This window comes from Dipteris shenzhenensis, chromosome 26 (assembly GCF_047967505.1).
Source record: "Dipteris shenzhenensis isolate YYH24624 ecotype China chromosome 26, Dip_SZ_1.0, whole genome shotgun sequence".
Lineage (NCBI taxonomy): Eukaryota > Viridiplantae > Streptophyta > Polypodiopsida > Gleicheniales > Dipteridaceae > Dipteris > Dipteris shenzhenensis.
In genome coordinates, this window is record NC_141621.1 from 32430384 (window position 1) to 32448064 (window position 17681).

Below are 17681 nucleotides of genomic sequence, written 5' to 3' on the forward strand. Positions count from 1 at the left end.
ACAGCGTATAAGGCTCTGCACCACCGGCCATCGCAACACAGCTTCCATGTAGCCGACGCAAGCAACATGCACCGAACTGCACCTCCAAGCTCTACAACAGCCAAGGCTCACGCGGCCTCTCCATCAACGACAGGCGAACTCTACAGCTTCCTCCATCGTCACAAGGCTCTGCAACGCTCTGTAACAGCCACCTCCAACACCAGACTTATGGGTACGAGATTAGAGCTGCGCCTCCACGATGACCAACGGAATGCATGATCCAAGCTTCGAGCCCATGCAAACCTCCACGCCCTCGCGACGGGCAGCCTTCAATGCCACGACCAGCAATGGCTTTAGCCGCTCTCTGAAGCTTCTCCAACGAATCGCAACACCATAGTGCATCTCTGCCATCATCGTCACCGTCAGAGTTGCTAAGGTTCTCCAAGGTCACCAAAAAAATGACACATGGCAGATAGGACTCGTTAAGTTAACCCACCTTAAGCCATGGTTAGGGTTGTTAAGGTAGTATGGTTAAGTTCCATGCTTGGACCATAGTTCAGTTTATCTACCCTTGAGTTAACTCAATCTGGTTAGAAGACTGCCACATAAGCATGCACAGTCACCACAGTGCCACCTTGAGTTAACTCAGTATGGTTAGAAGACTGCCACATAAGCATGCACAGTCACCACAGTGCCACCTAAGCACAGAGTCCCTTGCTAAGCACAGTATGGAATTCAGCATGTGAATCCCTATGCCACATCATCAAGGCCCCTCTTCTTCACAGATACTTCGACAAGCCATAACTTGCAATCCAAGAAGAATTTGGCCACGCTGGCCACGCTCCAAAAAGGAAAAGTGATCGTCTTTTTGAGCTCTACGCGCCTGTCAGATAAGAATCATTGTTAGCAATTAGACACTGCCAATATTGAAAGAAATCAATTGGTAAGACCTTTGTAACAAATGACAAATCAAAGCATGAATGCACGCATCATTGTCATAAACATGCCAAAAATACAAGTGCATGAGATGACCATAGCATGAAGCATGGCATCCATACATAAAGCATTAAGGCACATGGAAGAACAAAGCATCATGCATCCAGCTACATCGAGTAAAGATGAGAATGCCATAGATATCAAGCATTGAAAAGTAAAATCCTTTCCACCTTCAGCCCATATGTTTTGTAAATCAAACCTGACCACCTGAGAGTAGCCATGTAAGCACCCAGGGGAGGTATTGACATGTAAAAGCCACACTTGACCACCTTAAGTAGCAATGCAAGCACTAAGGGGAGGTGATGGAATGTAACTCACATCTGACCACCTTGTAGTAGCCAAAGGATCATGGCACCAAGGGGAGGTGTTGAGAGTTGTGGTGCCATGAGCACATAATTAAAGGCTAAGGTATGGTATAGGAAAGAATTAAAGTAGCCACCCTAGGATGTGGACTACATGATGTGGAGATGTGGATCAAGGATATCCACAAGGAGAGATGTGGATGAGAGGATCCCACATGGTTTGACTATTCTAAAGGCTCTCTCTATATAAGAAGCCTATCATGTATCGTTGATGATCTTTATGCTCATTGAGTGATAGATTAGGCTAAGTACGATGCGCACTCTGTCAAGAACTGGTGTGGCTGCTGGGATCGAAATCTCCACGGCTAGTGGTATAAAACCTGTTACTCCTACGATTGGGTGCAGCTCTGCGGCCTCTTCCGTGCACAGTTCTCTACTTTTACACCTCCAAAACCTCCCTGCTTCTATGCTTCCAGTCTACCTGCTTTCTGCTCGCGGTTTTTCCTACGTGTATTCTGGCTGGCGAATCTTCTGCTCGGACTGGTCGCATCTGTAAAACTGTAACATTCGTGCTCCCTCTGAGTTCCTGCGCGTGCATTCGCGCATCTACTGTGTACACCCGCACGCATCGCAGATAGATTGCAACGGTTTTCTGGGCTTCTGCGTCTTTTGGTCGTGGATAGTTTTCTTACAAAACTATAACAGATCCCGCGTCCCCCCTCTCTTCTCTTCTTTCTCTTTCTCTTTCTCTTCTCCTTCTCCTCTCCTCTCCTCTCTTTTTATTAAAGAGTGGAATTTGAATCCAAGACCTTCCCCTTCATAAAAGGGAGACTTATCATTGGGCCAACAGATAAGAAGTGATGAAAATGTAATGATTTTTGCTTATATATTAAAATCTCAAGAACTGTAACTCTCTAACCATGGGGAGTTTTCACATACTATAAAAAGCAAAAGTACTTCACTTCATGTGCTCTACTCATATCTCCTACTAGATCGCAGATTTTGAACTTTTTCAAGTTCACTTCACGGACGCACGCCACGCGAGGAGGGTGGATATTTATGTCACTTCTCGACGAGTTTAAGGATTTGGTGCCTGGTCCTCCATACCTTACAGCTACCAATGGGTGAGATCTCTTTCTTGATCTTCATGTCGATCTTCAACAACTGATTGTATAGTGCATTGCTCAAGGAGACGACAGGTGGGATGATACACCATGGATGATTCAAGGTGAAGAACTAGTGATATGTTGGGAGGACTTTGATTTCAATTCTACTCATTGTGCGGTGATCGAGCTACTTGCTACTTCAGAGGTAATTAAAAGAGTATCCTTCTTCGAAGGGTGGGATGCTCCCCAAGCTTGGGGGGAGATTTGGTGCATCTGCTTATTAATTCCTGTGGATAAGCTCGTCTTGAATGGTTTATTCTCAATCTCACTACAAAGGTTTCTGGGGCTCGGCTATGGTTGGTAATGTTTCGACCAAGGAATCCCTTTGTACCTAATCAACCCTTTGTGCCTCATTTGGGCTTCAAGTTGTAATTCTTTTTTGTCTAAAGATAAACTATCAACAAAGGATTGCAAGTTTACTTGGTGTTGAACGTTTGGCTCAAGTATTGAATTCTCCCCACCCTCTCCTTCTACCTATCTTGGACTACCGAGAAACTTGGGATGTTCGGATTTTAGTCTTGGTGTGATGATGTCTTGGATCCTTCAATTTGATAGAGCTTACAAACCTTCAACTAAGGCTGCTAGCGTGGGTGTGAAGCTCACTTCACCGGGTGGTGAGTATTGTTATAGCAAGTATGCACCTGCAAGTACTTGCAACCAAGCTGAGTACTCGGCACTCATTTTTGGGCTACAAAAGGCACAAGAACATCACGTCAAGCAACTTGAGGTACAAGGAGATTCTCAACTAGTGTGTGAACAAGTTAGTGGAGTGGAAGGTGCGGAGCAAAGGCTTGGTTCCATGACATCAACAAGCATTGGAACTTTGCAACCAATTCGAAGAGGTAAAAATCTAGCATATCCCTCGAGCTCAAAATCTAGTTACTGATTTCTTAGCACATGAAGCTTGTACTTCAATCACGCATGACACGAGTGGAAGCACCACCCCAATAAAGCTGCAAGCCACGAAGGAGGGTGATCATTTGTAAGGAATGCAAAGGTTGTGGTCATCATGAAACTAAGTGTTGGGCATATTTGATACGAGTTTACCGACTTCGAAAGATCATCAGAAAGGTCTTCAAGGACATTGCTCAAAAGAAGGATGCCAGACCACACACCCCTTGAAGAAATAGCATGGTGATTACAAGAACTAGAAGAAGCTGAAGGTGATGTGCAAGCTCTCTAACTGTTGACCGTTGTCATGGCATTCTTGTTTGCCTTGATGAACAACCTCATGCAGCGCCGTGTCTCTAACCCTCGCTTGTAAAGATGGATATGATATCATGAGGGTTGGTCCTTTTAAGATTGTCTATGAGCTATTCTATGCTGAAGATTCTTCCCGTGTAGTATTTCACAATATACCAGTCACACCCTACCCTGCCTATGTGTGCTTTGTGGATGTATCTGCACCCGATTTTCAGTTCAAGCTTCCTCTTTCTATTGTTTGTCAATAGATAAGCCTCATTTCGCCTCTCTCTTTTCCATTTTCCAAGCATGGCAGACATTCCTGTGTTCTATGGACGGGTTGAAGAAAATCCAAGTGAGTATCTTGTGGCCTTCAAGCGCCGTTGTGTTTCTCTCAACTTTCTTATTGAAGAAAGATGGCTGTTGGTTCTTCCCACATTTCTAGAGGGTTTGGCTCAAGTGTGGTATGAGAAGCAGGCCGAAGATGTTCGCCAAAGTTGGCCAAGGTTAACAGCAGCTATGATTGAGTATTTCAGCAAAGAAGAGGAGCCGGAGAATGTGTACCTGCAGGTGGCAAACCTGAAGTAGTCAGAAGGGGAGATGACGCGTCGATATGTGGATCGAGCGGCCGTGCTCCTAGACCGTTCAATTACCACGCAGGAGAACAATGTCAGATTTCGAGCTGGAATGACTCAGCATGTGCTGGGCTACCTTGTAGCAAGAGCAAGTAACGAATTCCGCCTCAAGCTTAAATAGGAGAATCTAGACACTATGGTGCTAGCACATGAGATTGCTCAAAGGTTTGATAAAGTTCAGTTTGACCCTGCTTCAAAGAAGATGATTGGTCAGAAGGGGAGACGGCGGGTCGATATGTGGATCGAGCGGCCGTGCTCCTAGACCGTTTAATTACCACGCAGGAGAACAATGCCAGATTTCGAGCTGGAATGACTCAGCATGTGCTGGGCTACCTTGTAGCAGGAGCAAGTGACGAATTCCGCCTCAAGCTTAAATGGGAGAATCCATAAACTATGGTGCTAGCACATGAGATTGCTCAAAGGTTTGATAAAGTTCAGTCTGACCCCGCTTCAAAGAAGATGATTGTCCCTCCGCAACCCCCTCTGCTCTGGTAACAACTTGGGGGGTCCACCCCAAGGGCATACTCCCACCCCCCATCAGGGATGTATCCACCGCCTCCACCTCAAATGTATGGTCCTCCCTTAATGGCTTATCCTCAACAAGGTGTATATCCTCACCCTCCGCCTGGAAGATTTCCCGGCCTCGCCCATGAGTCCCCCTCCTTTCTACTCCCTCGGCCCCTCGAGCTAAAGAGGCCCCTCCTACAAAAGAACCCGGAGTCAATGACCTAGCCAAGGCCCTAAATGATCTTCGGCTTGAGATGGTGGGCATCAAAAATCAAGCCAATCGCCCTCCAAGAGAACGTGCCAATGTTGTATGCTATGAGTGCCACCAGAAGGGTCATTATCGCACCGAATGTCCCAATATTCCAAGGGTAAATCTTCTAAGTGAATTAGGCTCTGAGGATTCTGACGTAGAGATCCTTGACCTCGGGAAAAGAAGTCGTACCACCTCGGACCCCTCTCCAAACCATGGACCAGGTTGCCCCAAGAAGAAGGTCTTCTTCTCAGAGCCCTCAGATGCTGAGATGGCAAACCCACCAACAGAGAAGACTAAAAGATCTCGCAGGAGTAAGTGGTCGCCCTCGAATTTTCCCATCGGCTCGGGGTAAGAGGACTATTCAGTCGTTCAGGACCTTGCTCATCGGTCTTTGAGCATCACGCTCCCTCAACTAATAGCATTAAGACCTAAGGTGAGACGTGAGCTGCAGCAAGGGATCTCAACAAGGAGGAGCAAGAAAAAGGAAAAGGTATGAGAGGTCTCTTCTATCTCTGAAGAAATTGATCGGCACCCACATACAGTAGATGTCATCATAGATAATTGTCGTGCCAAAAGCATGTGTGTTGATGGGGGAGCCGCATGTAATATCATGGTGCCCCGAATCATGAAGAAATTGAATTTGAAATGTACAAGGCGTTCCTCCACTCGAATCAAGGTAGTAGATGGTCGATGACTCGCCACCCTAGGAGTCATTGAGGATTTGCCCATCACTGTCAATGGGTTGACCACCACCATCAATTTCTATGTAGTGGACATTGAAGATACAGGTAGGAGTTACCCAATCATACTCGAGAGACCATGGTTGAGAAAGAGTGATGTCGTTAGCTATTGGAAGACAGGACACATGTCTTTTGGAGCTTCTAAGGAGAAGATCCCGGTGCAACCAGGTGCCACGGAACTAGAAGAAGAAGAGGAGCAAGATAGTGATACTCTCTCATCCTAGGTGTCTGAATCAACGGAAGAATCAGACAAGGGGGAGGAGTTCTCAGAGAAGGAAGTTTACATGATGGGGGTGTCTCTAACCCCGCCACCTACAGAAAAGGTAACAACTAGTCCTCAACAGCTTAAATCTATGCTTTCCCAAGACCTCACTCCAAGTGAGAAAGACAAGTTCTTAGAAATGTTCAAAGATTTCCCTGACCTCTTCGCAACTAGCTACCGCCACCTTCGCCATGTGACTCCCATAGAGCACAAGATAGAGCTGAAGCCTGATGCGAAGCCTGTGGCTCAGAAGTATCGGAGATTAGGGCCCCTACAGACCGATGCTTTGCGCTCAGAGTTGTAGAAACTTGTAGAAGCTGGGTTTATTGTTCCAGTCCACAATACTGAATGGGTTTCACCAGTGGTAGTCACCCCAAAGAGAAGAACAACAAGTGGCGGGTCTGCCTCGACTATAAGAAACTCGATGCGGCCACCAAGAGGGATCATCATCCTCTGTCCTTTCAAGACCTCATTCTTGAGAAGGTAAGTGGTCATGAGATGTATACTTTTTGTGATGGTTACTCCGGGTTTTATCAAATCAGAATTGCCGAAGAAGATGTGCTTAAAACCACATTTGCACACCCTGGGGGACATTTGCATTCAAAGTAATGCCATTTGGCCTCACCAATGCTGCTACTACCTTTCAAAGATTTATGTAGATGGTGTTTGCTTCTTACTTGGGGGATTTCTTGGAGGTGTTTTTAGATGATTTTTGTATATTCTCATCACGTAAGGAGCACGTCATGAAGGTTAGGTTGGCCTTCCAAAGGATCAATGATGCGAATGGCAGTCTCAACCCTAAGAAATGCACCATTGGAGCCACTCAAGGGAGGTTACTGGGACATATTGTCTCATCTGAGGGCGTCAAGCCACCCCGAGAAGGTAGAAGCTATCCTTAAGCTCTCCCCGCCAACAACCAAACGTCAGGTATGCTCATTTGTCAATCTAGCAGGATACTATTGCTGCTTCATTGATCAATATGCTACTTTGACATGACCCATGACTATGCTATTAAAAGATGGAGTTGATTTCTCTTGGGATGAGGATTGTGATCATGGGTTTGTACAAATCAAGAGTGCTCTGGCTTCAGAACCCATTCTACGCAATCCAGATTGGTCAAAGAATTTCTATATCAATCCTGGGTTTGGTGAGCACACTCTGGCAGGTATTCTTCTCCAGCAAGGGGAGGATCGGTTCATGTATCCCGTTCGATTTGCTTCTCGACAATTGCTCGACACCGAACGACGCTACTTAGAGGCTGACAAGCATGCCTTGTCTTTGGTGTTCTACATTGAGAAATTTAAGCATTATGTGGCTGGAAAGTCCTTCATTATACTCACTAGCACTGGTCTTGCAAAGTAGGTTCTTCAATCACAAAATCCCATGGGCCGATTGGCCAAATGGTTGGTAGTTTTACAAGAATATGATTTTTCTTTCAAAATTGTAAAAGGGGGTTGTTCCAACTTGAAGAATGCTTTGATTAATTAAGAGGAGTGCCTCGATGTAACCCTTGTAGCGTCCATAGAAGTTGGGGATCCATGGTATGGTGGTATCTATAGGTTTTTGACTACTTTCTCCTTTCCTCCAAAAAGTACTAGCTATGAGAGAAAGAAGACCCGAAGAGATAGTAGGCACTACACTCTCTTTGATGGGGTCTTGTACCGTCAAGGCATGGATGGGGTACTAAGACGGGCCATTGATGCAGATGAAGTGCCTAAGGTGTTGAAGCATTATCATGATGGATTTTGTGGAGGCCACTATGCGAGTGACTATACATCTAAGAAGATTTTACATCCTGGGTACTATTGGCCGACCTTGTTCAAGGATGTCACTATGCATTGCAAAACTTGTGAACCATGCCAATTCTTTGGTAGGAAGGATTTGCGTGCTAGGCAACATCACCCAGTGATGTCCGTCCATCCGTTTCAGAAGTGGGGAATAGATTGTGTCGTGCCCCTTCCCACATTAGGAAAAAAGGGAGCTCATTTTGGGGCCCTGTAAGAAATTCACTATTTTCTCTTTTCTCTCTCTACAAAAGCAAGAAAATATAGATACTTGCGTGAGAAATGTCAGTGTGAAAAGGAATAAATATATTCTTTCACATGCTTTACATTCAATGTTCATATAAGAGCAACACTTTTCTGTGCAAAATTTGGTGATTCTGACACCGCAGACGCGTCCGGAACGGCCCAAAACCCCAGAAACGGCACTGGAAACGCTGGAATCGGACATCCGGAGGCTCGGAAAGGCCAAAAAAGGCCGAAAAGTGGGATTTGCAGCAAAACACGATCTGGCACCTTTTGAAAAAGTGGGATTTGCAGCAAAACGCGATCTGGCACCTTTTGAGATTTCAAAAGGTGCCAGATCGCGTTTTGCTGCAAATCCCACTTTTCGGCCTTTTTTGGCCGTTTCCGGGCCTCCGGATGTCCGATTCCAGCGTTTCCAGTGCCGTTTCTGGGGTTTTGGGCCGTTCCGGACGCGTCAGCGGTGTCAGAATTACCAAATTCTGCACAGAAAATAAATTTTTAAAAGATTCAAATTAGATCACCTCATTAATGTGACATGCTTCTACGAACATATAGTACTATTTCTTTTTCTTATTTTCATCTTCTTTTGTTGAATTTTCAACGTTACGTTGGCCCACTCTTGATTGGTTGAGAGCCTATTTTCTCTCTCTTCTAAAAGGCCCCAAAATGAGCTCCCTTTTTTCCTAATTTGACTGCCCGCAAAAAGAAGTATCTTTTGGTAGCCACTCAGTATGTCACTAAGTGGGCTGAAGCTATCGCCCTCCCCACAACAAATGGTAAGGCAGTTTCAAATTTCATATTTGAATGTATCTGCACAAGGTTTGGGACACCCATGGAAATAGTATCTGACAATGGGAGTCCATTCTTAAATGAAGCAGTGGAGTTACTCATGGATCGCATGGGTATTGATCATCGCACTTCTAGCATCTATTATCCAGCATCCATGGGTCAAACGAAGCAGACTAATGGCCTCCTTTGTAAAACCATGGGAAAACTGGCCATAGGGAATAGGAGCCAGTGGGATTAGAAGGTCACAGAAGCCGTATGGACTTACAACATCACTCATAAAACGTCTACAGGTCACACTCCTTTTGAGTTGGTGTACGGTACTGAGGCCATTTTACCACTAGAGATAGAGATTCCGGGTTTGAGATTGGCACAAGAACAGAGGATGACAGAAGATGAACATGTAGAGGCCCGGTTGGTGCAACTTGAGAAGCTAGATGAAACCCGACGCCTTGCCCTACATCAAACAGAGATTCAAACGAATCGACAAAAGGCTCGCTTAGATGCTCAGATTTGCAAGGGATGGGAAAGACACTTTGCTGAGGGGGATGTTGTGCTATGCTTTGATAACAGATTGGACCACCAAATGGATAAGAAGTTTCTACCACTGTGGACCGGTCCATACAAAGTCATCAAGGAACGTAGCAATGGGTTTGTACAAGTTCAGGAGTTGCATGAGCCATATGGCAAGAAGGTGATCAACAAGCGTTATCTCAAGCCCTTCTTTGTGCATGATGGTCCCAGGCATGGAAATGCTGTGCATTCCCTACCTGGGGGGGGGAACTGTTATGGATAAATTTGACCAAAGTAAAAAGGCATAAATATGAGTGTGTGCTTGTATGTGTGGCAATAGTATAATAAAATATGGAGTGCATAGGGCCCAAGGTTGAGGTGGCAGGGCATGGCCATGTGCCACCCTTCCACGTAAGAGGACCCATAAGGTGTGTCGTACATAATCCATGGTAGTAATATTATAAAATGTAAGGTGGCATGGTTCCTCCATGTGCCACCTCTCCACCTAGGCAGTCCCATGCCTGCATTTAGTGAGATATGGCCCAAAGTCCATGGGAGAAGTAATATAAAATAGGTGGAGATGGATATTATATTGGGTTATTCCCTCCATATAGGATAGGCTCATGTGGGGGAGGTATAGAAAGTCCAAGGATGCAAGTTAAATAATGGGGAAAGTAGGATGAGGTGGCAAGATTCCTTGTGCCAACCCTCCACTTGTCCTCCTAGATGTTTGAACGTATTATAAAATTGGGAAGAGACCAAGGGAGAATCATAGGCTTGGGATATGGGAGTTGATATATTTGAAAAAATGTGGCCAAGCGTTATCGTACACAATTGAGAGTGTGTAACCGCCTAGCCCACATGGGAGACTCTTCCACACACACCATGCATGTGGGAGGATGCATTTATTGGGAGAGACCCCCTCTCTTGGCTATAAAAGGAGGGGGCTATTCCTTGAGGGGACATGCTCATTCTTGTAAAGCCACCTAGCTAGTACTTTGATTTCCCTCTTCCCTTCTTTTCAAATAAAGCATGGTCCTCTTCCCTTGATGTCTCCATCTTTACATTCCTCCTCCCATCATGTACATGCTTCTCTTTCCTCTCTCCCTTTCCCCTTGTGCCATAGTCTCCCTCTTCATTCCCTCCCCTTCTAATTCCTTTTCCCCTCCCATGATAACGTTTTGCCCTCATGTTCTCCTTTCCTCTATGGCTCTTAAGCGTCGCCATGCTTAGTGTCTAGCCTCTTGTCCTGATTTCTTTTCTAGGTAATAGTGCATGCACATATTGGGATTGATTGGATGCCCAAGAAGAGGGTTGAACGGTCCAGTTGGGGTGGAGACCCGAATGGTACCGTAATTATAAGCTGAGGGCTGGTGCTCAATTTGTAGGTCTGGCAAGAAGCAACCACCTTAGGGGTGCAACAAATTCTAAGTCTCTCTTGTGTACTTGGATCATTTTGGATACAAGTTGAATAAATTCAGAAGGTCTGCCCTAGAAGCTAAGAGAAGAAGAAGAAGAAGAAGAGAAGAGAGAGAGAGAGAGAAAGGGGGAGAAAAAAATGGGGAGAGAGAGAAAGGGGGAGAAAAAAATGGGGACCAAAATAGCAAAAAATCCACATCATTTTCCCTTTCTTAAACAGAAACATCTTTACTAAAGCCTTCCCTCCTCAGGGTACGCCAATAATGTGGCCTCTACATTTTCCACACTTAGAGAATGCGGCTGCATATGGTCCATATTTGGGCTGTGGGTTGCCTGCCACTTGGGCAACATCAAGGCTACCCTGTGAGCTCTCTAAGCTGGCATCTTTGCAATACATTAGGTTGCCATGTTGGTGAAATTGGAGCCTGATTTGGAGGTCTTATACAAATGATGGAACTCCCTTGTATACTACTTGACCAAGTGCCAAATCTGATCGGAGTTACAGCAGGAGGTCAGGTTAATAAGAAGCAAGTTATCTAGTAGTGCCTTGTGAGGGTCTGGTTGACAAATATCTGAAAACGAAGGGGGAGGAGGGATGCAAGGCATCCAGCCGCACCTCTATATAAGGGGCCATTAGTCCCTTGCTGTGTCAGTCCATTCAGCCACAGAAGACCATTAGTCCCTTGCTGTGTCAGTCCATTCAGCCACAGAAGACCCTCATGAAGGTATGTGACAAGGAGGGGGAGAGTAGGACTTTGACTCCATTGTGTCTTCATAGGTACTTGTTTTCACATGTTGTCAAGGAGTTCTGATATCTTGTGTCATCTGTCACAGAGCCCATCATTTCCTTGTAGTGAGTGGTGTATGGAGCGCTATTACCTTGGATAGGTTGGGATGAGCGAATATTAATTTTAAATGATAGTTTATGATGGCTTATAAATGGTTGGTGGTTTTCACTTATTCACTTTAGTCATTTTCCATTGTATGGTAGGTCTATAGTTATTATAGTACTTTTTTGGGGTTTTAAAAAATCACATTGGCTCCATGTCAATCTAATTTGTCGTTCTACTAGTTCATAGCAAGAGAATAGTTGTATAATTATTTTTTCCCCCTAAATTTTCAACAGCGCTTGCTTGGTAAGTTGGATGATATTCTCAAACGGCACACAAAGGATTATGCAAAGCACCAAGAAGGACCAAGAACAAATTGAGTCAACTTGTGCATGACCAATATTGGAGACAGTAAAGTACTTTGTTTAGCCTTGTTTTCACATTACTGACTATAAATTTCGATTTTCTTGTCTAAAATACATGAGATTGCTTTGAATTTTGTACACAGTGGATATATATATCAACATCGGGAAACATCTATCATGTTTTTGAGAAAATTGCATTTAATGTAGGGGATTTGTTGCCTTTTTGTTTTACGATGAGACTTTAGAGTGTACCCAATTAAAGACAATTGCAAAGGAATGGCATCACCTTCTTAAGCACACATTAAAAAGCCCTATTAGCATTATACACTCCTTACAATTGCATAACATTAGAGCCACTTTGATAAAGGACCATATTATAAATTAATCTGTAGAGTGGATGCATGTGGGATTTATATAGTTTAAAACTTAGATTAATAAAAAACGACAATGAAAGAAATCAAATTTCAAATTTATATATATTCATTGTGATGCTAAGTTTATAAGCTCATCTCTGTAAGGTATAATCTATGACTATATAATCATTATCATCATCCATGTCCTTTTCCATTTGGAGGTTTGCTTATGCTTTCTTGGAAGAACTCCATGGTATTTTAGCATTATAGGAGATTGGGTCATCCTCTAGCTCTACACAATTGAACCTACATGTTCTCATTGTGTTATTCTAATTCCTTTATGGCATCACGTTTTTTCTGTAAGAACCCAATCTTGTATGTTTACCTTTGTTATAGTTTTTTGATGAGGTGTTTAAACCTATTAGTGCAATACACATCCAAATTAGGTAAAGATCGTCACATGGCCTTACTATCTTCAAGATCTTCAAGACCCAAAAACTCAAGATATTTTGTCATCTCATTTGCATTATTTACCATCCTATCTTTTCATTGGCTTTCTAATCAAATGGATGACAAACTTCTTTTTGACTCATACTAGGACTTTATATGCTAGAAATCACATTTTCTTTATAACTAGTTTGAGGAGAGAGACACATTTTATATGACTTAATTACTCTTCACCATTGTCCTTGTTATTCCAAGACCTCTAATATTCTACACTCTTGCTCAATCCAAATAGTATTGAATCTTTGTCAACTAAGTAGTCAGATATGGAACAATTTTTTTTGTCTCATTGGGAGCACTAATCTATCAATTTTCACAGAACAACTATGGATATGTCATATCTTTAACCATTGGAATCCCACTAGAGACAAAATTGCAATGGTTTGGAGTAACATACATAGTTGTTCCTTCCCTTCACATAGGCATTCTTTTAACAAATGCCTTGAAGAACTTAAAGGTGCAAGCGACTCGAGATGATGTGAATACACAATTTGTCATGAGTGTCGCAAAGGAGTGATGAAACCAAGCAATGATAAATAGGCAAATAAATACGTGGTGTTGTCATCTACTACATAATTATTGAGTCTGAGAAGCAAAACATGTAAAATTTGTCTATAGAAATCCCTGTCACTCGCATGTCTATCTAATAAAACAAATAATATTTCTTGTGATTTCTATCCACTATGACTATTTCTTGTAATTTTGGGCTTTTTTGCTAGAAATCTTTCTACAAATGCGTGGTTGTTCTTTGTCTCAAGATTGTGTAAACACAAAGCAAGTAAACATAATTCTCAAACTACAATGCCAATGTGCCATATCCTCATTGACCATGCTCATGAATTAACCTCCATGACAATGACATAGCACTTGCTTAATATACTTTGAATATTTTGGGCTTTTTTGTTAGAAATCTTTCTACAAATGTGTGGTTGTTCTTTGTCTCAAGATTGTGTAAACACAAAGCAAGTAAACATAATTCTCAAACTACAATGCCAATGTGCCATATCCTCATTGACCATGCTCATGAATTAACCTCCATGACAATGACATAGCACTTGCTTAATATACTTTAAATATTTTGGTTAGGGTTCCAATACTCCATCTTACCATATATGATCCTATATGATACACAAACTTTGAGCAAGAACTAGCTTGTATGATACAAGATTCTACAAGATATTTGTTATATGTAGTCTAGCTTGTAGGATACAAACTTCTACAAGATATTTTGGGAAATGTATAGCTCCTATGATACAAGCTTCTACAAGATGTGTTGTATATGTGCCACTTCTTTTCATAGTAGATTCTTGGTCCCACTCCACAATTTGTAGCACCAAGTTTCATCTTGATTTGAATACATGTGTCTCAATTAGAGAAAGTGCTCCTTTTTTATAGGTTGACTAGCTTGATGACAATATTCCATAACTTTTTAAAAGCATACCTCTTATTTTTTTCAATTCTTCGAATCTACCATTTCTTACTTCATAGAATATGTCTACTTGCTATAATGCAAGGGATCCATTTGAGTGTCCCTTTCTTCATGTATCAATGTCACATGTTCAATTCATATGTAGTGTCTCCTTTGCATTATTTTCCTCAATTCCTAGATCATCCAGTATTTGGTTGGCATCAACACATCCACTTACTCCAAGAAAAGACCAATTTAGCTAAAACAAAGAAACATTTTTTCATTTATTGCATACTTATACACATTCCAAGAGAAGATTTAGTAATTACTTCAGCATTTCCACAAGTGTAATGACTACTCTAATGGTGCAATAAGAGAGATCTTGAAGTCACACAGAAAGGAAGTCAAACATAAATTGTAGGATCTTAATTAGGCTTATGAAGATGGTATCCTAAGGCTACTCCTTGAGCTATAAAGTGGTGAAAAGATTGAAAGACAACAATTTCCATGAAAGATCATTTCAAAAGACACTGAAACTATGCCATCAATCCTTGTTAAAAGGTAGCAAGGGACTTGTCTCATGCACGTCAGCTCAAGACACACACATTTCTCATAGTAATCTTTGACTTTGAACCAAAATGAACACTGAAGGAATCCTCCAATTTTGGCTTATCCAAATACATTTAGGTACAAATGGAGGTAAAGGTAAGAGGGACATCAATTTTGATAGAGTCCCACACTTTATTAACTTCTTCTTTCCATGAGGTAAGAATGAAGAATGAATACACACTAATGCATTTCTTTGTTTTTTCCTCTACCAATAGCTCACATCCAAAAATGATCAATTTTGATGGTGATAGCCTAATAGTTGCAATAAGTAGATAAATAATCTTTATTAAGAATTAGTTCCAGAGGGAGGATCTATCAAGGAGGATTGAATGCATTGTAAATTCTAACCTTAAATCAAGAGAAATAGGAAAAAATTTAACTTAGAATATTATCTTCATCTTTTTCATCAAATCCTTCTTTATAGGTGATGGAGATTTTGCCTTCATCAATCTAGTGGATAGTCCTATGATGAAGAGGGCTCTCCATAAGTTATTTTTGATAGTCTTACAATGAAGAGGGCTCTCCAAAATTTATTTTTCTCTCATCAATTGCGGTAATCCTATAATAAAGAGGGATCTCTGGAATTTATTTGTGATCTAGCTCGTTTAGCTTGCCTCTCCATCTCTAAAGTGGCTTGGACCTCTTGAAACTCTTCCTCTACTACTAATGCTTAACTTGAGTTGAACATTTCTTGGCATGTTGCAATGATTGAAACCTCTAAAGTTCTTGCAAGTGCCAAGTTTGTGCATAGATTTTGACATTTGTATGGGAAACCCAAATTGACATTGCTCTCCCAAATTGACAGTGAGATAATGCCATTCAAGAACAATTTTTTCTTCGATAGCCACATTGTTCTTTTCTTCAATGATCATGCTCTAGTGTGAGTAAAGACAACACCTCTTGTATGATCCTCAGTGTAGAGGGATCTTCCATCTCTAGCATGACTATGCAAAATACACCACTTCAATGGACACAAAGAGTGTTTCTATGGGCCCCATTCAAAGATCGCTTTACTCTTTGTTTGTTGATAATTTTTTGTAGTGATCGGGACCTAAAATATTGTAGATTCTATGTAGCCTATGTCCAAATGTAGGATCTCACCTTTGACTATATAAGAAAATTACAAGGAACCCATTGCCCTTAATAGATTCCTAGTTGGACAAGGAATTGGCTGATATAGCCATCCATAAACTTGCTACATCAATGAAATATCATGTTCCTTTCACACTGCCTTGATCAAGTTGATCTTGTGATAAAAAATCTCATGAAACTCCTCTCTCTCTCTCATATGAGAAGTGGTGGCTGCCATGAAATTGTGGTATGCTTTGTGAGAGGTGGTCATTGTAGGTGTTGGCGAAAGTGGTATGAGATGGAGAATGAGGAAAGTATTTTATAGGTGATGAATGCTATAAAGGCTACACTAAGCCTTTATATATACTTAGACTCGTTATATTTACACTATATCTTTTAGAGAAACCTTAAGCCCTTTTTCGATGATGAACTTTGTGATCGCCTACCTATTCTTGTACCAATTCACCTTGTATGTTGAAAACTTGTTCATGTGTAGCCAAGGAAAGAGCTCACGATCAAATGCAACCTTGAAAGTAATAGATTCTCCTTCATGTCTGCAATGGTAATGAAAATACCTCTACGTCCTTGCTTTGCAATGGTGGGACTCTTGTCTCTGGGAGAATGCCGGGATTCAAATGAAGGAATGTTCATTCTCCTTGGATCAGATTTTGCTCTTCCAATCCAACCAAAAAACTCATTGATTTGTAAAATGTCAATAGAGACTGAATATGTACTGTTTATTTTTTTGGTATAATTTGAGTCTACTTTAGAAAATGAAATCCCTCCAAATACAATTGTTGCAAAAATGGTCAATGAAATGTATTAACTTGTCCATCACAAATTTAATAACTACACAAATTCAAAGTAATTTCCATGATTAGATATCAAAAAGCTTGAGAATATATTTTCTAGCTTTGTCATGATAAACTTTTATAAAAGTAATAACATTTTTTGACAAACAAAATTCAACATAGACTCAATGCATGAAATCTAAAAAGGTTTACGGTTTACATTCATAGGTCATGTCAAACTTGAAAACGTCTTTGATTTATTCTACCAAAGTATGAATGGGCAAGGTACCTCCTCACATCCTTTCCATTCAATGTAAAGAAAAATTCTAAGTCATCAAAGTTGATAGCAACATATTATTGAATGTGGTTAATCTCTAGCTATTTGTAACCTCCATGTTGATACTTTTACATGTGGCAAATTTGTGTTGTGGAGACATGTATTAAGGGTTCCCCAACCCTCTGCCACCCATGGATCTCCATCCCTAAAAATGGATCAGATTAAGGTAATGAGGCCTCTATCACTCAAGGGTTACATGCTTGGTATTGGGGAACCCTTTTCAAATGCCTTGAACTAATTGCCACGTGTCATCCTTAGGTGAGGCTCCATCCTCTCCCTTTGTTACATTTCATGCATTCTCATGATTGCGCACTTTTTAACATCCCCCCCATCACAAGTCGAATTCTAATTGCTATTGACTTCATCCTCATATGCTTCTTTGCAATTTGTGGGTTGAATTTTGTCATTCCATTGTCATGTTGTGGCTTTTTTATCCCTGAGCTTTTACTATGCAAATCTTCTTTTTGCATGTTTGGTTAATCTTGTTTGGCACTCCTTGATTACATGGCATTTTTCATTGGAGGACTTGAAATCCATTTCACACTTCAATGTGTGTGAATTTCCAATCTTAGAAAGGTGTAATTTTCCATTAATCCTTCTTGGTCCACCTGTTCATGTATGTCACATATTTATTCATGTCGCCTTT

The 17681-nt window shown here is 41.7% G+C and overlaps 1 protein-coding gene across 2 annotated transcripts in view; it reads left to right on the plus strand.

The window, feature by feature from the left end:
• Window positions 1–12005, plus strand: part of LOC147884970 (cAMP-dependent protein kinase regulatory subunit-like) — a 45089-nt gene extending 33084 nt beyond the window's left edge. For both annotated transcript variants that reach the window (XM_087397939.1, XM_087397938.1), the window contains one exon: window positions 11894–12005. In XM_087397939.1, the coding sequence (XP_087254065.1) occupies window positions 11894–11977 (84 nt within the window). In that variant the 3' untranslated portion in view covers window positions 11978–12005. The remainder of the gene's footprint in view (window positions 1–11893) is intronic.
• Window positions 12006–17681: the final 5676 nt, after the last annotated feature.